General features: G+C 43.9%; 1 protein-coding gene across 2 annotated transcripts in view; it reads right to left on the bottom strand.

Annotated features, from left to right (window-relative positions):
* The window catches only part of tiparp (TCDD-inducible poly(ADP-ribose) polymerase), a 33,538-nt gene extending 11,511 nt beyond the window's left edge, over window positions 1–22,027 (bottom strand). Inside the window, exons 1-4 of one of the 2 annotated variants that reach the window (XM_080428473.1) lie at window positions 21,698–22,027; window positions 19,040–20,170; window positions 4,016–4,205; window positions 3,011–3,198 (exon numbers count right to left, since the gene is read on the bottom strand). In XM_080428473.1, the coding sequence (XP_080284599.1) occupies window positions 3,011–3,198; window positions 4,016–4,205; window positions 19,040–20,139 (1,478 nt within the window). In that variant the 5' untranslated portion in view covers window positions 20,140–20,170; window positions 21,698–22,027. The other variant, XM_080428474.1, reaches the window with a different exon arrangement.
* Window positions 22,028–24,096: the final 2,069 nt, after the last annotated feature.

Below are 24,096 nucleotides of genomic sequence, written 5' to 3'. Positions count from 1 at the left end.
ACAAAGACAAAGTGCAGTAAGTACGGATAGAATTATTAAACTGATAAAAAAGGGCTTTAACATGTTTCAATCGGACAGCCAAATGGGTTATCGGTATACATACTGTAAGTGAAATTGCAGTAATTCTATATCTGTTCTTGAGGTAAATGTTTATCCCCAAAATCCTGAAGGCCAATTTGACCTTTGAGACAAGTCTGACAAGTCAGTGTGTCCCAAAAAATTGAGTTACTGCACTTTCACTTTGTAGAGCAGTATAATAGCCTCAATAGGAATGCTATAATATCCTGCCTGCTAGCGTTCTATTGACTAACAATGGATGAAAGGTCAAGCGTAAGAGTTAAGATGCTTTGCAGAGAGCTGATTTAGAAAGGAATGCTATGGTGTGCAAGCCACTCAGACTGGTTAACACTGTGCTGAGATACAATGCATCAAAGGGCAAAGTTAAGATGCTTAGTTTGCAGTGACCTAAACTTGAGAGGAATGATTTGGGTGTCCTGGCAGCTCAGGCTGCTAATGTTGCAACCGCTTAAACAGATCAAAGTTTAGCTTTGCTTGGAGATGTTTGCGAGTCGTGAGATTGTTAGCTCTGACAGGAATGCCACCGGCATCAACACTGTGTGCCAGCTAGCAAGCATCGTGTACTGGTGACAGTGTTGTGGCACATACCGAGAAGAACAGTGTGTGCATGAGAGACAGCGAGAGAGACAGTGTGTGAGTGTGAGAGAGAGAGAGAGAGAGAGAGAGAGAGAGAGAGAGAGAGAGAGAGAGAGAGAGAGAGAGAGAGAGAGAGAGAGAGAATGTATACAGTGGAGGAAGGTAACTAAGTAGTAGTACCAACTTTACTCTGTACTGTACTTAAAGTACTTGCCTACCTAGGTACAATTTTGACGTCCTTTTACATTACTTGAGCATTTCCATTTTTCAATATTTACACTTCTAGTCCACTACACCTCTGAAGCTAATATTTTACTTTTCACTCCACTACAATTACTTGAAAACTTCACGAAAACTAGTTACTTAAAACTTCAGCTATTCAAAAATGTAGATCGACGAGCTCAAAATATCTGCTGTTTTTGAAAGGCTTTCAAATAAGCACTTATACTACTGGTACGTATATTTTGATGCCAACACTTTTTGTACTTTTACTCAAGTAAAACTTAGAATACAGGACTTCTACTTGTAACAGTATTTCTACATTGTGGTACGGCTACTTTTAACTTAACTCAGTACTTCTTCCACCACTGTATATTCTAAATATGGAGAGAGGGAGAAAGAGACAGCGAGAGTGAGTGTATTGTGTCGTAGAGGTACTTCATGTACAATCAAGGGGTACAACATGTCCCAAACACTGGGCGTCCTGTTACAAGACCGAGTGCCAAATAGACAGACAACAAGTTGTGGCACAGAGCAGACACATTCACATTGTGTCCCTTATAATGTGGTGCGGGCAAAAGGACAACATGACATGCAGCGTAGCCGTTTCACCCACTTTCATCATCCCTCTCTCCTTCCACATTCAGGCCAGGTTCCTCTTCAGGTGCTCAACCTACTTCAGTCTATGAGGCCACTTGAGCCTGATTTATACTTGGTTACGCACCGTATCTTGCCTCACAGAAAACAGCAGATCTACAAGCACACAAGGCGCCGCGGTGCATTTCAGTTTCATTGTTAACGGAAATCAAACCCATTAAGACCTGAGGCGATTCTTAAAAATGTTTTCTAAATCCTAACAGTTTGTTTTTTTAAATCACAAAAAAAATAAAATCAAGATTTTTCAAAAATAGCAGATCTACAAGCTCATAGCGCTGCACTCGGTGCCGCGCTATGAGCTTGTATATCTGCTATTTTTGAATAGCCAAAGAAATCTAAAGTGACGCAGATGCGTTCCAGGTCTTAATGGCTTAATAGAAGCAACGATATTTATGATGCAATCCACATTGAGAGAGAAAATTCCCCTCCTTGTGTACATTTGGGCATTTCTTGACGTTCCTACAATTCCCATGATTCATTGTGCGGGCGAACCCTGGCCTGGCACGCCCGTACGGTCTATAGCTGCCTTTACAATCAACCCAACTCATATGTTCGCGAATCAAGATCACTGAGGATTGTTGCTAGTGAGAGCAGTAGCTAAAACACAGGAAGTAGGGATTGTGGTTTTCTCATTCACAGAGCTTTTCAGCACAACTTCAGCAGTGTTGCAGACTGCTCAGCGTTACGGCTGTTAATCACTTGAACCCGATATACTTCACTGACCGCAGTCCCCCAGGGCTCTGTACTAGGCCCCCTCCTATTCCCCCCGTCACGAAATCTCTTTGGCAAATATAGTCAATCTCGAGCTTGTACATTGGCTATTTTCGCCGCAATGATCGCCCTCAGGATAAGGATGCTAGGGTGCATGTGGCCAATACAACATTAGCACAACAACAAATACACACATATAGGTAAATACAAAAGGGTCATGATGCTCCCTATTCTTCTGAAACATTTAATTTGATAATAATTCTACTGTTTTACTATACTATGGTCAAGTTGGGTCAACTGGTTTTAAATGTGCCTTATAAATACTTGAATGAAACCTTGTGTGTTGCTTCGTGTCGACTGTTAGCTCAGGTGCATAACATGAACTTTCTGTTGAGTTCCAACCCGATTAGTGACCTCTGTCACATGTCACCAACCCCCTCCCCTCCCCTCCCCTCCCCTCCTCTCCCCCCACGTTTGTCTCTCTACACCAGGGGTCCAGGGACTCTCAGGGTTCCTTGAGGAGGTTCTAAATTGACCCTTACAAGTCTGTAACTCTGACAGTATACAAAAAGGAACCAAATGGACCCATTTTAGATGTTGCTATGTATACAGCAACATTTTTTGTTTTTCAGAAAACTTGGGTTAGGATTTAGAAGGCGTTTTTTAAATGGGTTGAGGGGGTCCTTGAAATGAGTTGAAATTTTGAGAACCACTTCTCCACACGGTAAACCGCAGTAATAATACATGACACGAGACTCTGTTAACTTACTGCAGGTGGGGCGTGAGCATCACAGACGACATGTACGCCGGCCGCTTCTTGATCTGCCGCCTGAAGCCGAACACAGCGTTCTGCTGAAAGCCCTCCCTGATGTTGAGGATGTACTGGTTCTGCAGCGTGATGAAGCGCACCTCCTTCAGGCCCCGCCCGCTCGCCTCCTCGATCAGACGCACCACCGGCTGTTTGGGGGATGAAGAAGAAGGAGAAGGAGGAGAAGGAGAAGGAGGAGAAATTGGATTTATTAATTGATTGGATCATTTAGATGTAGTTTTACATACAGTATATTTTATTTGCATGCCCGGGATTGCCCCCCCACCCCATAATTTATGCTCCGTTCATCGATGAGGACTGATCAAAATGTTCTCGCTGTCGGGCAGAAACCTCCTATCTCCATATACTGTATCTCCATACAAGAGTGTCGCACAAAAGTAGTGAAAAAAGCCGATCTACAAGCTCACAATGCGTTGAGATGTCACGCATAGTGCACTTGAGTGATTATTTTCACTACTATTAAAAAAATTAGTAATAAAAAAGGGTTTTGGACATACGAGGTTTCCACCCGACAGTGACGATGTGAATGATAGAGATATGACAGGTGTAGAGGGGTGAGGGAGGAGTGGGGGTGACAGGAAATGTAAAGGGGGGGAAGAGGGGGGGAGATCTGTCATTGAAACATGGCACAGCATCCTAATAACAAAACACCATGCTGATAACTAGGGTCATCATGAAATATTGAACGCACCGGCACGCACGCGCACGCACACACACACACACACAAATAAGGGGAGTGTGTGTGTGTGTGTGTGAGAGCATGCATGCGTGTGGATGTGTGGCTGTTTATATATATTGATGCCATCACAGTGGTTAGACGATTGATTGGTGTGAGCCGAGTTAATGTGTCTGGCCTGCAGAGCGCGCACACACACACACACACACACACACACACACACACACACACACACACACACACACACACACACACACACACAGTCTCACCTCTGAGTATTCCCTCCAGCCAAAGTTGTCTCTGCAGTAGTATTTCCACACAGTTTGACAGTTGGGGGCGGAGTTAGGGTTGGTGGGTGTGGTGGTTACGGGGCTGGGGGGAGTGGTCAATCGTCGCACGCGATCAAACTCCATGTCACACACTCGCATCGCTCCAAAGTCCAGCGAGAACACTCTGCCCCTGGGAAACACACACAATACACCGGTTAAAACCATCATCGGTACACAACATAGGCAGTTGGAATTAATATAGCCAACGATTAGCTAAAGATTGAACAGGGAGGCCATGGCATTATTAGACTCTATGCCTATGTCTGGTTAAAATCAGTGGTGGACAAAGTACAAATTACTAAGTACATTCTGAGAAATGTTGTGAACTCCTCCGAAATTGTCAAATATAGTGAAAATAGCAGATCGACAAGCTCTCAACACGATCGGCCATTTTCGCGATCGGGTATTTTCACCATATTTGAAATAGGGCTTAAGTCGTTAATTCATAATATACTTTTGTAACTTTTAGTCCCAAGAGCCCTTTCCTAGAAAGGTAGTGGAGTCAAAAATACAATATTTCTATTTAAAATGTAGCAGAGTGAAAGTCATCAGCTTGCAAAAAGCAAAAACAAAAAACAAATGCTCCAAAACTTTACTTAAGTACAGTATTCAAGTAAATGTATTCAGTTACTGTTCGCCACTGGTTAAAATACACACAATGAGGCCAATGCAAGCAATAGTGACCTCATCAACGGAACACGTAACAAGTCAATCTGTCATTTAAACGTGGAGCCCACATGAAAATTCACAGGATGAAAGAAAGGCAATCGATGCAGACACATGCACTCACACACACAGGCTAGAAAAAAATACATGTGCACGCATGCACAAGGGGAATGCCACTACATGCAACAACATGCAAAGTATAAGAATTTGCATGCTGTTCCTATGTGCCTGCGACAGAACACAAATGAGATTATAATCGTTGGTTATCATCAAGATTTAAAGCCTGGAGATGGTCTACTGGCTGTGAATGGCAGGCATTACAGGAATACACGACCTGCCCGGCAAATAAGCTCTAGATCAGCTTGAGCGATAAACAATAGACAAACTGTCTATGGGTATTGGGTATTTAGAGCATTACAGTGCACATAGCACACAATGCTAACGCATGCTGTCCACTAAACATTATGTGTAGCGTACGTTTAGTTTAAAATGAACTCATTTAAATCCTGACACACTGGGAAACAATACATCTACATTTTCATCAGGCAGCAACATAAAAAAACTAAATAAATACAAAAAAACGAAATACTTTGCATTCTTCACATAGATACATTTCTCGACAGAGTGACAATGGTGTGTCCTGTGATATGACCAGCTGTGTTACAGGAAAACTAATGACTAGCTTGGACCAGTAAGTCCTAATTTATCATACTTCATCGTACGATGGTGTTAGAGCGAAAACAGACCATTTGAAGCGTTTTCGCCTATAATGATGTGCCCCAAATAGGGCAATGATGTGATGTGCCCAAAATTGGTTTGAAAGTGGTTCGACTGAAACTATTGTCAATACCACGCATCAGAAAGGAGCTCAAAATGCTTCAACCTGTGCTGATAGACATTAGACGTGTCATCATCTAGACTCAGAGCAATGGTTCTCAAACATTTTCATCGGGTGATGACTGGTAGAACTGAACCACACCACTACTTCATGTCTCTGAGGCATGTTTCCTGACATTCTGTACATGTCTCCTCCCCTAACCCAAACTGTCTGGATTAGTCTGGGTCAAAGCCTCACGTGTGTGTGTGTGTGTGTGTGTGTGTGTGTGTGTGTGTGTGTGTGTGTGTGTGTGTGTGTGTGTGTGTGTGTGTGTGTGTGTGTGTGTGTGTGTGTGTGTGTGTGAACAGCCTCTGGCAAAACCATTCTGGGTCAGACATACCACTCGTACACATGTGGGCAATGCACACTGGCACGCTATGCCATGCACATGAACAGCAGGCAGAGAGAGACACAGACAGACACAGACAGACAAGCATGCATACACGCACACAGCCACAGACCCACCCACCCCCCCCCCCCACACACACACAGTATGGAAATGGAAAACTGTCAACTGAAACAAATATATACTTTAGACAAACAGTGACAAAACTTTACTTTTTAACTGACTCTCATCCTTCACACACACATGAACACGCGCGCACACACACACACACACAGTCAGACATGCAGTCAGACACACATAGATTGAAAGTGTTAATGGTTAATAGGCTCATTGATTTGTGTCTGAACACTAAATGAAAGTAAGGTCAAAGGTTAGATGTCTGCATTCACATTCGCGCCTGCGTGTGTTCATGTGAAGGGGGTTGTTGGTTCATGAAATAACTAAGATTCACATTTATTTCTCATGGCTTCTTGGGGTTGTATACATTCTATCTACCGGTAATTAAAGCAGTTGAAATTGAGAGAGAGAGAGAGAGAGAGAGAGAGAGAGAGAGAGAGAGAGAGAGAGAGAGAGAGAGAGAGAGAGAGAGAGAGAGAGAGAGAGAGAGAGAGAGAGAGAGAGAGAGAGAGAGAGAGAGAGAGAGAGAGAGAGAGAGAGAGAGAGAGAGAGTCATGACTTGAAAGAGCAACATGGATACGAGATGTAATGTTATTATGCCTGGAGAAGTGAAACTCAATATGAAGATGATGCCGATACTGTTCCTTCACTGAAAATAAAGCTGTCCAGTCACAGTTTCACATCACTGATGACTATTCTCTGGATTACGGTCACACACAGCCACACCCATGTCCGCACACACACACACACACACACACACACACACACACAGACACACACAGACACAGTTAGCGTAACACATTTGCTCACACACCACTTAGTGAGCGAAACTAACTGAATGCGGTTTCACTCAGGAGGTGCTAATAAGTGTCAAGTCATCTTGTATTAACAAATACATACACACACACACACACACACACACACACACACACACACACACACACACACACACACACACACACACACACACACACACACACACACACACACACACACACACACACACACACACACACACATATATGGTCTTCTTAGCGTCAATATCAATAATTCTGCTGACTCAAGTGTCAATGCATTTGTCAATATAAGGAAATGAAACAGGGATCTACAACTGAGCACGTGCGGAAACAAAAACACAACTAGCGTGAGAATTGAGTCGGTCGTTCCTGCTCAGTGATTTACCAGAAAAGGCATCTTTGAATGGGGAAGAATGAAACAGGTGCTGGCTCTGCCGACTTCACTACCATATGAAGAAGAGTGTGCGTAGACAGAATGAGGAGAGAGAGAGAGAGAGAGAGAGAGAGAGAGAGAGAGAGAGAGAGAAGCGAGAGAGAGAGAGAGAGAGCTGACGAACAAAGCAATCATTTGTTACGCCTCAGGTTTTGGCATGTTCCACAATTATCTTAAGAGGATTTATAAAAATTGACTTCAGTAATAACTTTGTTTGCACGGGTTCATATCTGTGTCAGAGATTAACCACCCCCCCCCCCCCCACCTACCCACCCGACCTCTGAAAAAAAGGTGAACAGAAAAAAAGGGAACCACAGAAAAAAAGGCAGGGAAACAAAAGAGACCTTGAAAGTCAAGAAAGAAAATTAATAATTGATATACATGGAAAACAAAGGGGGAAGTGTGTCTTTCCAAAAAGAGAACTTCAATAACGCTTCACAATGGCTTTATATACCTGCGTGCTGACCTGTCTGTTACCCTGTGATAAGGCATGACAAGTTAACTCATTAAAAAGGTGATGACAGTACTCTCACACGGCGTTATAAAGCACTTGCAACACGTTGCTAAGGGTTAACACGGAAATGATCAGGTTCTCTCACACTATCCTTCGGTGAGATTATTATTTAAGTCGGTGGATCTCAAAGTGGGGTCCGGGGACCTCCAGTGTTCCTTGATGGGGTTCCAGAGGGTGCCCAGGAAAATGAGAATGTTTACTTTTTACCATTATTTCACTGGCTAGAAGTAGTAGTACCCTGTCCCCAAGGAGCCTCTCTTCCAGCCCAACCTGTGCACACAGCACACGCACCCCTGAATGGAAAAGAAATTAACCCATTAAGACCTGAAGCCGATTCTACAAATGTCTTCTAAATCCCAACAGGTTTCTATAATCAGTGGTGCTCAAACATGTTCATGTCAAGGACCCCCAAAATTATTTGTATTTGGCCACGGACCCCCATCTCAAAATATTTTTAATATTTTGTTCCAGGGACACCCGGAAGCAAGGATTTGAGTTAAAAATGTTCGCTTTAAAATAATATAAATATATTAATTTGCACACATTTTCTCGATTTTTCAAAAATAGCAGATCTACGAGTGCCGCGCTATGAGCTTGTATATCTGCTATTTTTGAATAGCCAAAGTGTAATATAATGCTTTTTTAGCTCAAATCAAAAAGTGACACAGATGCGTCCCAGGTCTTGGGTTAAAATACAGGTGTGCTCGCACTCACAACACACACACACACACACACACACACACACACACACACACACACACAAACACTAACAGGGGCCTCCAGGAATGCGATTTCTCATGCCACAGTTGCTCACTCACTCCATCTAGCTCTCCCTTTCAGCATATAGCGACTCTTTGGACAATTTCTATGCCTCCCCTCTTTCTTTGCTTCCCTCCCTTTATTTCCAAGCCTCCATGCCATCTCCCTCTCTCCTAAGCCTGGGTTTGTCACGTTCCACAAATTAAACTTCCATTTCAGTTCATTTAAAGTGCACAGAGATGCTGTGGTTTCATCACAGGAGCCAATTAAATGGCAGAAACATGCCACTCTTACTCCAGATCACACCCACTCACCCAGAATGTACTGTACTGTACGTACACACACCTACAAGCAGTGGTGGAAAAAGTACTCTAATGTTTTACTTAAGTAAAAGTATCAATACTGCAATGTAGAAGTACTCTGTTACAAGTAAAAGTCCAGAATTAAAAATTTACTTGAGTAAAAGTACAAAAGTATTGGTATCAAAATGTACTTAAAGTACCAAAAGTAAAAGTACTAAAATATTTGAAAATAGCAGATCTACAAGCTCACGACGCGTCCCGATGTGACACGTTGTGAGCTTGTAGATCGGCTATTTTCAAATAGCCTCTGTATAAAATAGGACTAAAGTGGTAATCATTTATATCTGCAAAGTAACTAGTAACTAAAGTTTTCAAATAATTGTAGTGGAGTAAAAGTACAATATTTGCCTCTGAGATGTAGTGGAGTAGAAGTAGAAGTACAGAACATTGGAAATACTCCAGTAAAGTAAGTACCTCAAAATTGTACTTAAGTACAGTACTTGAATAAATGTACTTAGTTACTTTCCACCACTGCCTACAAGAAGATGACATCGTCAATGCAAAAGGTCAGCCTAGTCATCATTTTATATTTAGCCTGCATGAGTAAAGGTCAACATACGTCATCATCAGTCATCACATTAGTACGTCCACTAATTGCAATATCATCCCAAGTGGATGAGATTGAAATTGATACGGACACAGAGACAGAGGCAGTGAGATAGACAGAGACAGAGAGAGAGGGTCAGGTCAGGGTCGGAGAGAGACATCTTTGAAGCCACTCTGAACCAATCAGAGAGCTGTACTCGCGTTGGCATGGCAACAGGGAGAGGCCTGCCTGGATATGCGGATGCATTACACAGTCAACTGCAGAGACACACAGACCAAAAGGCGCAGAATATTAGCACCTGCCTTTGGCTGGAAGGTGAAAGCTATGAACCTGTATTGATTTCACCTGCCTAACGTTTGAGTTCTTACAGGGGGGGGCAGATGGAGGCTACATGAAAGGGAGGAGACAGCTTGATGGTGAAATGATGAAGGGTGTTTCAACCTTTGAAAGAGGCGAGATGTGGCTCGTGCAACAACAACACATAAAAGAGGGGGGGATGGGTGCAACTCTATAGGATATTGCTGGTATTTTGTATAATCACTGTAACCACTAGGCAAGCTCCTCTCTCTGCTGGTACAGTGGCCTTTAAAAAAGGCCCCATCTGGCACCCGTCTCTGTTCTCTCTCAGCACGCACTCTCACACACACACACACACACACACACACACACACACACCTTAGAACTTTCTCACGGTTAGACAGACCCGCATACCAGCATCAGTCATGCTATTGTGCACGTCACAGACCAGAGAAAAACACACTCTCATACACACACACACACACACACACACACGTGAGCATGTGCACGCACACACACACACTCACGCACGCACACTCCATTTCAAAAGATTCATGTACACACACGAAAGGTGCACCCAGTCACGCCTCGACAAGTCAATAAGTCAGCCAGTCAAACAGATCTGCTGACGAAGGCTTCTTTACGCCATGTCCTCATGCATGTTCAGCCGTGCGTGCGCACACACACACACACACACACACACACACACACACACACACACACGCACACAAACAGACCTCATCATGTCATGGATTAAGTGTCACTTCCTCATGCCAACTATTCATTGACCAGATAAGTGTTTAAATATTGTACTTCCCTCACTGGTTCTGTTGCCTGGCCAGGAAACACAGCACACCCACATGAACACACGCATGAACACACACGCACACCCCCCCCCCCCACACACACACACACACCTAATGGACATACAGAGACAAACACCCAAAACAGACACACAAAACACTTTCTACAATTCTTGATTTTGCCCTCTTTCTCTAACAAACACACACACACAATAGTTGTTACAACATCAACATTTTAGGACGGCAATTTTTACAAATAGCCATTTTGAGCCCCAACCCAAGGTTTGTGGATTAGGGTTAGAGGTATGCCTGATTTATACATAATGTCTGAAAGACAAATCCTGATATAAACAGATTATTTTCTAATTGTAAGACTAACTAATGAAATCTTTTTAAACCGTAAAATCAACCATTAAGCTCCTTACACACCGGGGGCGATTTTTTTCATGCGAATAATACGTTTTTCTTTAAAACCTTATAAAGTCAATGCAAGCTTCCACGGAGCGAAAAAGCGAAGCGAAAAAGCGCCTTTTAATTATTCGGAACGAGTCTGAATTTTGCGTATATTCGCATAATCGCCGGTGTGTAATGACCTTTACTCTTCTAGGAAAATTGTCCTCACAATGTCTATTTCTCAAATAATACTATACTTATGGGCGCTCGCGCGCACACACACACACACACACACACACACACACAGAACATTGCAGAAATAGCATCATGGTTTGTAATGAAGGAACCATCCTGCCATTCAACATTGCCGACTGTCTCTTCTCTCTATCCCTCCTCTCCACCTGGCTGTGTTGACACTCCCCTCTCTTTCCCACATCTCTCTCACTCCTTTCTCTCTCCTCATTATCCTCCTCCCTCCACCTCTCTCTCTCTCTCTCTTGTGTCTTTGTGTACTTGTCATATGAAATGATAGATGGAAAGTGGGGGCGGTGGGGGGCCTCTCTCTTTTCATTCTCTCCCTCTGTGTCTCTCTGTCTGACTGAGAATGTAAACCAGGTAACCGGCACAAGGTAGAAGGAAAGAAAAACAAAACAAAATGACTTTGACATTGATGTGACAGAGGAAATAACTGTGTTTATGATAGATTGCAGGAGCCGATCTAACCGATAGGGGGGGAGAGAGAGAGAGAGAGAGAGAGAGAGAGAGAGAGAGAGAGAGAGAGAGAGAGAGAGAGAGAGAGAGAGATAGACATTCTGACAAAACCAGAGCGAGCGAGAGAGGATATTGCTTCAGTGCGGAGGCATACCGAACGCCTGGAGGTAGGAACACTCACAGGGCCAGACACACAACACAACACAACACAACACAACACAGCACAGCACAACACAACACAACATGCACAATTCCATTCCCTGATTCATGTTAGGAGATTTAGAGGGACAAATGAGAAAAGGAAAGCACATTAGAAAGCAGAAATGTCTTGCAAATAGTGGACAAAGGGAGAGGGAGAGCGTTATGGGCAGACACATACAGTATGTACTGTACTGAAGGAGAATGGATGAATACAATGACACAAACTGTCACAAATTAATTATTACATAATCACCCAATCCCAATTATTTGAGATAATTGCAATTATTTTTGCATAATCGCCATAATCGTTTCCCGGTTGAAAGATTTTCACACATTTTCAAACATTAAAAAATAAAGTAATGATAGCAGAAATAGCAGATCTACAAGCGTTGTAAACTTGTAGATCAGCTATTTTTACATTAAATATGCCAGTTATTTCTTTGTATTTACGTTATCTGTCATATCTGGCCCTGTGCAATGTTTGTTTACGAAGCCTAAAAGGCAAAACAGAAACATTTTTCTTCATATGTTCCAATGTTAAATTACAAAAACACAATTAAAATCGTTAACCCCAATTATTTGCATGTCAATTAATCATCAACCTACATTTTTGTAATGGTGACAGACAGCCCCTAACAAGAGAGGAGAGATATGCAGGGCTGGGTGAGCAACGAGGAGAGGAGAGGGTTAAATTCAGATGCTGAGTAACAGGAGGCAGGGCGACCCAGACCTCGCCTCACTGATTCATTTCATGGGCTGTCTGACACGTTATCTATTCTACACACACACACACACACACACACACACACACACACACACACACACACACACACACACACACACACACACTTAGGACCATTATCTGATATGCTATCTGTTTGCGCGCAATCAACACACGCAAGGGGTCCCGATGACACACACACACCATGCTTTAAATTGCATACATTTCACAGACAAAACACGGATACATACAAAGGTAGCACAAGATCCCCTGCAATGTATACACATGCACACACACACAGACACACACACACACACACACACACACACACACACACACCTTGATGTCAGGGCGCTCTGCCCTTGGTGCTCACTCAGTGACTCTTTATGTCAGTTAATCCATTTAGACCTGGAACGCATCTGTGTCATTTTTAGATTTCTTTGGCTATTCAAAAAATAGCAGATCTACAAGCTCATATGAGCTTGTAGATCTGCTATTTTGCTAGAAAAATCGTGAGAATTTGAGCAAAATCTTATATATATATATATATATATATATTTTTTTTTAAGCGAACATTTGTAACTCAAACCTTTGCTTCTGGGGGGGGGGGGGGGTCCCCTGGCTGGAACAAAATACTTTGAGATGGGGGTCCGTGACCAAATACATATCATTTTGGGGGTCCATGACATGAAAAAGTTTGAGAACCACTGATATTATAGCAACATACGGTTTTCAGAAAACTGTTAGGATTTAGAAGACATTTGTAGATCCGTTCCCGGATTGGATGGGTTAATAACGAACAAGCCTTGTATCGCCTGGCTAACAAAAGAGCTCTCTCTCTCTCTCTCTCTCCCTCTCCATACGTCTCTCTCCTATGCATCCCACATGCAGACACTAAAGTCACAGCATAATTACTTGCAAATGTCACAAGTATTACAGGAGCTGCCTTTCATTGTTGTTCAAATCATTTAATGGATAGCCTAATTCAGCCATTCTCAACATGCAGGCCGGGGCCCAACGGTGGGCTGCGGGGGTATTGCAAGTGGGCCCCTAATATTAGCCGAACACTAAGATCTTTTAAATCTTAATATACGGTAACATTAACACCTTTACCGCCGGGCCCGTAGTTCTACGGGCCGTTAAATCCAACGGTTAAGCGCCGAGCCCGTAGTCCTACGGGCTGCGGTCTTTTCGCGCATGCGCGGTCCGGGTGCACTTTCGGAATTTTTTTGATCCACTTCCGTTTCCGGTTTGATGACAGGAAATAGAATTATTTGGGATCCGGTTTCGACGATCACGCCCGCTCCCATTCTACAGACGAAACTGAAACTCAATTCTCTTCCTGTAGTTTTTTCTCCTCGCATTTCACTGTTTAACGTAATCCGCTCTAACTACAGTCATGGAAGTCCGTTTGACACGCGGTCTTCACTGGGAGATACAGGGAGATCTCGCGGATGTAAACAGACCGTTCACGGCTCAATCTTAAGGATTTTAACAAGATCTATGGCGACATGAAAAAAACAAAAAAACAACAAAAACACCTTGGCACTGGTGAGTACATTATGAGATTAACCTCTGGCGGTGGATGTGTTAATATTTAAAAATAAATCATGTAAAAAAAAAATGCCATGGTATGTAATACGGACGCCGGGTTTAAAGTGGATCATCATTCAACAAAGAGTAGTAGTAACATAGTCATGTTTATGGGTCAAATGCCTGTTTTTAAGGCCTCCTCCTGCTCGTGTCTAAAAACAACGCTCACTCAAATGAATGTAATCGTACGTGTTTTACAGCATGCTGCAGAAGTTACTTTTAAGTAGGGACTCAAGCTTGTACATCAGCTATTTTCACTATTTTTCAAATAATAAGAAATGAACGGTTTTGGGAATAAAAAGGTTTCCACCCGACAAACGATGTATAACTGCACCACGGTGAGTTTAGTTCCAGCAGAGAGGAGGTGTGGAGGTGATGACGAAGAGGTAGCTTTTCCTCCTTTTTGCAGAGTACATGACTGACGAGGATTAGCCTCGCTTCCCTTCCTGCTTATCATATGGATGGGATTAACCTGAGCTATGGATCATATACATCTGTGACCAGCAGCACTACACACACACACACACACACACACACACACACACACACACACACACACACACACACACACACACATGGCCTCGTGCACACAAAGGTATGTCTTTGTAACACACACACACACACACACACACACACTACAGCGGCAGCCAAAATAGGCCTGTGTTGTTTCCATACCAACAGTAGGGCTTGTTTAGTCATCTGCTGCTCTTTAGATCACTAACACTGTTATCAGCTGGCTCTGGTTACCACGGCAATGCCGAGTGTGTTGCCTTGAGCGACAGGTTGGATGCCTCTACAGGAAAGCACAAAAAGAACTCTCCACACACCCAGTATAACAAAGACCAAGGCTGCAACCCATTAAGTAAGAGAACTGTACGTCCCAAGCTAAACTACGCCGCTGAGTAGTATCTCTGTCTCATTTCTCTCCCGGCAATGGTGTTTACACCAGGGGTTGCTCAATTTGATAAGCCCTAAAGCCAAATGAGTACACCTAGCGTCACTCCGGGACACCGGCTCAAGAACACGTACAAGTACTTTCCATTCTTTTATGGTAGATTTAGACCCAGGCCAGTAGAGACATGATTTTGACGTGATTTTGACAGTGACATTGGATTAGTTTGAGGCCATCTACGCTCAAACATGCTTTTTAACCTAAAATCTGAAGGCAAAACTAGAAGATAAGAATCTGATGATGTTATTTGATCAAAGGAGTCAACTTAGAGAGTACAGATGTCTCACTTAGAAAATGTCTTCACTTTACACCACTTTACTTTGTTACCGTGTGCCTTTAGTTAACAGCTTTTGTGAAACGGGCTTAATGGGTTGAAAATTTATTTATTTACTTTATTTATTTACTTAAGTTCCTGGGTTCCATGCTTTAGTTGTTGTTAAAACTTTTAAATCCCTTCCAGTAGACTTTTAATTTAGGCCTACACATCAAAAGAAAGGGGGAGGGATACCAGTAAATATGACAATGGAAAGCAGCTCCAACCAATTACGGAACATAGCAACCATGGTAATTACAATGTTTGCTTGTTGGGTAATCAGAGATTTAAAGAAAATCCTACATGGGTTACTATTATAATGGGCTATTAATGTATTTAAATGTACTTAAAACTGGCAATTCACAAAACAAACTGTTGTAGAATTGTTTTAAAACATACAAAATAATGTCCAAATAAACTGATTACAAGACTGATAAACTAAGTAAATATCCTACATACAGTAGAACCTACTACGTTAACTCTGAGAGCATACAAATGGAACCAAATGGACCTTAAATCGGTCCATTGGGTTACATTTGTATGCTCTCAGAGCTAAATTAACACAGATTTTACTGTGTAGATTCAGAAATACACAACTAACTGCTCTGGCAATGTACATTTAAAATCATATGAACTGGGGGAAACAAACATGACAAATTTACACTGTGTAAAAGTACTCAATCCTATGGCTAAGGACAAAAGTCTGACATTTAGAATAAACAGCCAAGAAATAATAGCCTATATTATAGTATTCCAATAACTTCTAAGAAATAGCTGCACAGTTCTGTCAAGCAAGCCAGGTGGTGCTGAATGTACAGTAATAACAGTGTAAACCCTGATTTATACTGAGTTGCCAGTGCCGCAAGTTGAAAATAGCAGATCTACAGGCTCAGTAGTAGCTCACAATGCATCACAGTATTTTCTTGGTTGCACAACACGATGTGCAACTAAGTATAATTCAGGCATTACACATTCAAATGGCCTCTAAGAGGACTTGGGTTGACGCTGACAGGTGCATATCCTGTTTGTGGAGCAATCTGCACTTTGCATGGAGTTTCAGTTGAAAACCTCAATCTACAGCACACACGCACACACACACAGGCTCCCCTTCAATGTGATCCCATTGTTTAAATAAAGGTTGGATGAAGGAATGACATACAGATGTAGTCACACACTGACAGACAAACATGAACACGCGCACAAAAAAACCCTTCTTGTGGCCTCAATAATCCAGTAAAGATGTTTATGGTAAAAGGGTATAATGGTATAATTGTGTGTGTGTGTGTGTGTGTGTGTGTGTGTGTGTGTGTGTGTGTGTGTGTGTGTGTGTGTGTGTGTGTGTGTGTGTGTGTGTGTGTGAGATACAGCTCTGCAGGAAGCCGTGCAAGTGTGCATGCTTTTCATGTCAACCCACCCAGGCTTGCCAAATGCCTGCATGTGCACGAATGCGTGCGTGCGTGTATGTGAGAGGGAGAAGGAGACGTGTGAGTGTGTGAGAGAGAGAGGTTTATCTATGTCTGCTAAAAGGCGTGCGTGTGAGCATGACAAACCGCTCAGCTCGTCTGCACAGAGGATTCGTGTGAGAGACTGCGTGCCAGGCAGGCTCAAGTGTTTGTGTGTGCGTGTGTGTGAGAGGGAGCAAGAGAGAGAGAGAGAGAGCGAGAGAGAGAAGGAGATAGAGTGAGAGAGAGATGGACACAGGACAAGGAGGAGGGAGAGAGAGAGCCTGTGCGTGTGTGTCAGTGACCACACCAGGCAGCAGCAGGGTCATGGAGGTTCACAGCTTTACACCATGGGTGCTATACTGTACTTCCTGGTCTGAGCTTAGATCCAGCCAATGATAAGGCTGGCTTTTTGGTAGCAGGGAGATCCCTGAGTGGACTTGTGATTTGAATCAATTGGAGAAAAAAAAAGAAGGAAAGAAAACGACTGAGTAGTGAGGTTGGGAGAAGGGGGAACAAAAAGAAATGTGCCAGTTGTATCTTTTTACCCACAATGCAGGTGGATGATTGACACGTCGACTTACAAAGCACACAAAAAACACATGACACAGTGACTGACGCACGCTACCATACTGTACTGTACAGTGTATATTATAAACAGAACCGATACACAACACATAGGGCTAGGCAATGAACACTCAGACACACCACCACCATGATGACTAATGCCTGATTTATATACATGGTTGCGTGTCGTGCACCGAGAATAGCCGCTCTACAAGCTCCCAATGCATCGTGATGCAGCACTCTTATGTACTCTAGTCCAGTGGTTCTCAACCTGTGGGTCGGGACCCCCAGGGGGGTCCCCACATGATTTTGTGGGGGTCCCCAGGTGACAGTTAATTTACAATTTATGGACATGCCTAATACCTAAAAAAAATTAAAATAAATGAAATGAAAAAAAGGCCATTACTGCATCAGTTTTTTTTTTTTATAGTATAGTTTGTTGATTAAACATTGGCCAAATTGTCAAATAATACAAGAAAGAGACATTGAATTTGCGAGGCGTTGTGGGCTTGTAGATCGGCTATTTTCACAATATTTATCTGTGGAACCGAGTCAAACTAAATGTAATGCCTCAACTCCTACAATTCCAAGTGATTGTCAGGGTGGGGGTCCCCAGTTCAGATTATTTTGAGGGGTCTGGTGCGGCCTGACAGGTTTGAAAACCACTGCTCTAGTCTAACCCAACCCTCATACATTATCAAACAAAACCATGAGTAAGAGGTCACACATTCATTTGACTATTATCTATTAGTCCTCACTCAGCTCAACTTTAAATTCCAGCTAGCTCTTGCAGTTTGGCACAGAAAGGGTGAAACTTAAAGAGGAAGCTCACGCTAGTTACCAACTCACCAAACCACAAGTAGCCTATGAGTCGTCAAACATCCTATCAGCTTACTGCACCAGTCACCAAGCCACAAGCATGGGATCAGTTTACTACAGTAGCCCAACCAAATGTGACAGTCTGCAAGTATAGCCCAACAGCACCTGAGGACCTCTATACCCACATACAAACATATATAACTAGCTGAGGTTGTTTACACAACAGGTTATCTCTAACAAGTAAAGGGGCTCTCTGGTACAAGTGTTGTGCTGTCACCTGGGGACAGGACGGCTACTACTATACTTTAAAATATTATTTGGTATGGTTTTTGTGTCAATGTAGAGAGCAGGTGTCCCCTTTTTGACATGATAATCACTTCACATAAAAGGCAGCACAGCAGAGATGGGAGGAATTCACACAGGCTACTTGTATCTATCAACTAATTAAATATGTAGGTGGTAGAGACAGACAGATACATGCAATATATACATTTCGATACTAGTTCTTATGTTTTCTATATATGTTTTCTATATCTATATTGGAAGGAAACTACTACTTTTTCATTGGCATGAGAATTGTGGTCTCAGTTAATAAACTGCTTCCATTAACCTGAAAGTGAATTGACCCCCCCCTGCAGCACTGTGCCAATACAGACACAGCTTATTAACTTATAACAATGCCTATTCATTGCAGATAATGAAGGTTATCCTAGCCTATAGCCGTGGCTACTTACTGAAATTTGAGCCTGATTTGCTCATTGTCCGGGTTGCAGTAGAGCCTCTCCAGCTGTTCCTGAGAGTCATCCGCTATGCTCTGCCAAGTCTGACTACTGCTCCTGCGGATCTGCCAGTGGTAGGGCAGCACTGTGTGGTGGTGGGCACAATCACTGCCGTACACGCACAGACCCTGGAGGAAATCCACACAGACGGACACGGCGTCCGCTTGGTGCGTGTGATACTGGAGCTGGGTCAGCAGCTCAAAGACCAGGTCAAGGGAGGCCTCTTCGCTTTTATCCTGAAATATCACTCCTTTGTCGGGCCGGGAGGTCTGGGGGAAGGGAGGGGGTCCACCGCGGTCTTTGATGGGAAGGCAATCTGCCCCCCGCAAGGCTTCAGAAGCGAAGAGGTCACCGGGTTTGACGCCCCCCCCTTGGTGGCCGAGAGGTGGGGAAGCAGCCATGGGGGTGGCCCGGCTACTAGGGGGTGCTATTGTCACTACCGTCGTCACGGCCGCCGAGCCCAGGAGGGGAGGCTGTAAATCCATATCCATCGCGACCAAAGCCGCGAGCTTGGACATCCTCTCCCCGCTCCGCTCCGTCTCCTCCAGCTCCGCCGTGGTGTCGGCCATCTCCGTGTCCGACGACGACGCGTCGCAGCCGCCCAGCAGGCCCGTGACGGCGGCGGCGGCTCCCGACGGGGCTTTCAGGCACACCTGGCCCACAATGCACGCCTGCTTCACCACCGCGACCGCCGCGCACAGGTTGCCCGCGGGGATCATCCGACCGCCGGGCGGGTGGGTCGGGGTGACGAACACCCCGTCCCCGTTGACCAGCGTGTCCGTGCTCAGCAGGGTGGTCAGGAGAGGGTCCTCCAGACGAGCCCGGTGCAGGCATTTGGTGTCGAGTTTCCTCTGGCCGTGTTTCTTCTTGAAATACGGCTTCACCAAAGGGATCTTGTCCGACAGTCCGACGATCGCTTGTACCGTATAATCCCCGCGTCCCCCCACCATGTTGAGGCTCATGTCCAGAGGGAGCCCCCCGGCTATAGGGACAATGCCCTTAATGTCGCTGCTGGAGTCCGCCGGTTTCTGCACCATATGCAAAGTGCTCTCCATGGTCGCCTCCTCCTAGAACCCGCCGACGGCCCTGAGAGAGACGAGATAATAAAGGCAAACAACAAGCGTCAGGAACAGATAAAAAAAAAAAGACACCTGCATCATGACACACCTGGGATAGGCTCTATAGCCTGGTGCACCCAACAACTCGTTCTAAGATGTCAAACTAGTTAGTCATCCTTGACACAATGGCGGTGATTAATGGTTTTATTGGTCACCAGTAAAACGAGCCACGTAAAACTCGTCTTTCCTTCCTGGAAAAGGTTTCGTGTTTCTACTACAGTCTGTCTGCTGGAAAGGAAAGCGGCTCTCTTCCTAAATTGTGCTTACATGTATTTAAAGGAGACGGTTGAAAACGGCACATACATACATAGCACCCCCCCCCCGTTGCATTATCCATTTATAACTGTCAAGAGTTAAATTAACAGTGGATTAGGTTAGCCAATGGAACACAACCACAAGGACTACTAACCATTGCGTGTCCCGCACTATCTGTACCGAGTGTAGACCTCTAGCTTCATACCCTGTATATATAACATGTATATAACGACGCAATGTGACATGGCTCTGTTTAACACAATGCTGTACCCCCTCCAATTGCATATACTTTCCCCATTTTCAACAGTTTTTATTGTATTTTGACACTTTCTTTGGTAACGCAAACGTCTGTTTTCTCGTGCCAATAAAGCTCCTTTGAATTGGATTATTTATGTATTTTATATTGATATATTCCTCCGAGTCTGTCCCCCTGTACCAACGTCATTGTTGTAGTTCCAGCTGCGTGGCTGCAGCAGATACAATCATAGTGAGACTGTAACAAAACGTCCTCCGCCTCCCGGGACTATTTTGATCAGTGGCGGCAGATACACACTGGCCTCTGTCGTCTACCAGTGTTGCCATGTCCGCTTATTATAAGCGACTTCGGGCTTGTTTTTCTGTGAAGTTGCTTTTTTTTAATAGCTTGTTTCTTGAGTGTAGTTGCTTATTTGGCCTTGTTTCCTAATGTTGTTAAACTTCTATTTTCAAATAGCCAAGGACGAAGGGCTCGCTTCTTTTCATAGATCGGATCCGGTTGGTTACTTGTTCCTCTCTCAAAACCTGGCAACACTGTCGTCTACGTGCCGCACACAGAGCCAGGCGAGCAGCTCTGCACGTACCGTTTACACACACACACACACAAATAAACACACACACACACACACACAGAGGGACTGCGGCGGAGCAACCAAAAACGACGATAGGAGTCCCGAGGAAATGTCGCCTCTTCAAACTAACGTTTTAAAACGTTTGTTCATAATAAACTACTCACAGAAAACCGGAGTTGGAAAGATGTGTGAGAAAGTGTGGAGTTTTTAAAACGCTCTTTGAATCTTTGTGTTAATAAAGCCTGCATAGGCACCGCAGCAGCACGCAGCAGCAGACAGACCGAGCCAGGGTTGATTTATTATAGCGCAGCTTTTCTCCTGAGCCAATGTTCCCCCAACAGAAGCAACGTAGAGGTCTCCGGTGGTTCATGTCGGCGTGACACAAAGACAACTGAACTACGCCACCGTTTTACCTTTTCAATATAATCCTCTCCACCCCTCCTGTTCTCGACTGTCCTCTGCGGGTAGAATCCCGTGCGTACATCGGTGTCCTCCTGTCTTTATAGCGTTAATAGTCCGAGCGGAGAAGAGATCCGTGTCGTTTAGACCTGTTCTGGTCCCCGGGACCGCGAGGCTGGCTGGCTGGTGCGGGACAAAGCGGCCGTTTAATCATCCGCTCTCTCAGTCTCTGCCCTCCTGCCGGGGGTTCAGTTAGTTCCGTAGTCCCGTTGCGGAGATGAGAGGAGGAGGAGGAGGAGGCAGGCAGGAGCAGCTGTTAGTTGCGGGGAACGGAACGCTGTGTACTGCTTCATTCCCTGTGTGGCTCAGCGGCCAGCCAGTCACCGCCCCGCTAACCTGCTCTGGGGCGGGGGTTGGCTTACCAAAAGGGGCGGGGCTCCGTGGGCAGCCAGTCACCGTCCCGCTAACCTGCTCTGGGGCGGGGCTTGGCTACCAAAGGGGGCGTTGCGTACGGAGAGAGAGAGAGAGAGAGAGAGAGAGAGAGAGAGAGAGAGAGAGAGAGAGAGAGAGAGAGAGAGAGAGAGAGAGAGAGAGAGAGAGAGAGAGAGAGAGAGAGAGACAGACAGACAGACAGACAGACAGACAGACAGAGATGGGGGGCGGGGTTAGATAGAGAGAGAGGGGGTAGAAAGGAAGAAAGAGAGAGAGGGGAGAGAGAAAGAGAACAGTGTTGCCATGTCTGCTTATTATAAGCGACTTTGGGCTTATTTTTCTGTGAAGTTGCTTGTAAATATTGGTGGTTGGTTGCGGTTTTTTTTTTTGGACTGCTTTCTAAAGTGTAGTTGCTTATTTGGGCTTGTTTCCTAAATGTTGTTTAAAACAGTGGTTCTCAAATATTTTAAGGTCAAGGATCCCCAAATTAATATGTATTTGTCCATATAACCCCCATCTGAAAATGTTTTGTGCCAGATTTGTGTTGGTGAAGACATTTCAAAAACATATGCAGTCGCTTCTTTTGGGCTTGTTTTCCTAGACCTGGTTGCTTATTTCTCTCACAAAATCTGGCAACAATGAAAGAGAAGGAGAGAGAGAGATAGGGGAGGGACTGGGAGAGTGAGAAAAACAGAGAGAGAGGGACTGGAGAAGCTGGTGCGTCGTCTGGAGGTGATCAAGGGAAGCTGTTTGGTTGCAGGGTGATCAGTGTGTAATATGCGCTTATCTGTCTGTCTTGTTCCTATGTGGGAGTGTGTGGTGTTTAGTGTGTTTAGTGTGTGTGTGTGTGTGTGTGTGTGTGTGTGTGTGTGTGTGTGTGTGTGTGTGTGTGTGTGTGTGTGTGTGTGTGTGTGTGTGTGTGTGTGTGTGTGTGTGTGTGTGTGTGTGTGTGTGTGTGTGTGTGTGTGTGTGTGTGTGTGTGTGTGTGTGTGTGTGTGTGCGTGCGTGTGAGTCACCCTGCCTCCTCACTGTTTCTTTTCTCACTCCCACCACAAGTGAGGTGCTTTACTTTGTGTACTGTGGACCAACACGAACTGCAGTGCCTTAAGGTTGTTTGCAGTTTTTTTTATGTCCCACTCATGCACAGTGGTGGAACAAGTACTCACATTTTTTACTCAAGTAAAAGTATCAATACTGCAATGTTGAAATACTCTGTTACAAATAAAAGTCCGGAATTCAAAATGTACTTTTAGTAAAAGTACAAAAGTATTGGTATCAAAATGTACTTAAAGTAAAAGTACTCATTATGCAGAATGTACCATTTCAAGTTTTCAAATGTATAAAATCTTTTGAAAATAGCAGATCTACAAGCTCACAAGCTTGTAGATCAGCTTTTTTCAAATGGCCGAAATGTATATAGGGCTGAAGTGGGTAATGTATGTTTTGTAATAATAATCCAAATCTACAAAGTAACTAGTAACTAAAGTTTTCAAATAATTGTAGTGGAGTAAAAGGACAATATTTGCCTCTGAGATGTAGTGGAGTAGAAGTAAAAGTATTGTAGTAATACCTAAAAATTGTACTGAAGTGCAGTCCTTGAGGAAATGTACTTAGTTACTTTACACCACTGCTCATGCAGCAATTTACAGTTTGTGAAGAGGTTGTGGTAAAAGATTGTACTCAACACAACAAGAAGGCGGACTAGGTGCTGTTAGACTACTCGATTAGAGGTTGTTAGTTATTACGTAATTATATAGCATATCTACTGTAGCCTAATGTATTCATACTTTATTTTCTTTAATATAGGCTATTTTCCCTATATGACTCATAAAGCCTAGCCACCAGTCACGACTTATTATTTCACGCGTTATGTTAAATTGATCTAGATTAGGCACAAAGGCCAATGTATAAATTATGTATGTTTAGTAATAATAATCAAAATCTACAAAATAACTAGTAACTAAAGTGTTCAAATAATGCA

Source organism: Gymnoscopelus braueri, assembly GCF_963280865.1.
Source record: "Gymnoscopelus braueri genome assembly, chromosome: 5".
Lineage (NCBI taxonomy): Eukaryota > Metazoa > Chordata > Actinopteri > Myctophiformes > Myctophidae > Gymnoscopelus > Gymnoscopelus braueri.
Note: the sequence above shows the minus strand (reverse complement) of the source record. Positions and strands in the feature narration are given on the sequence as shown.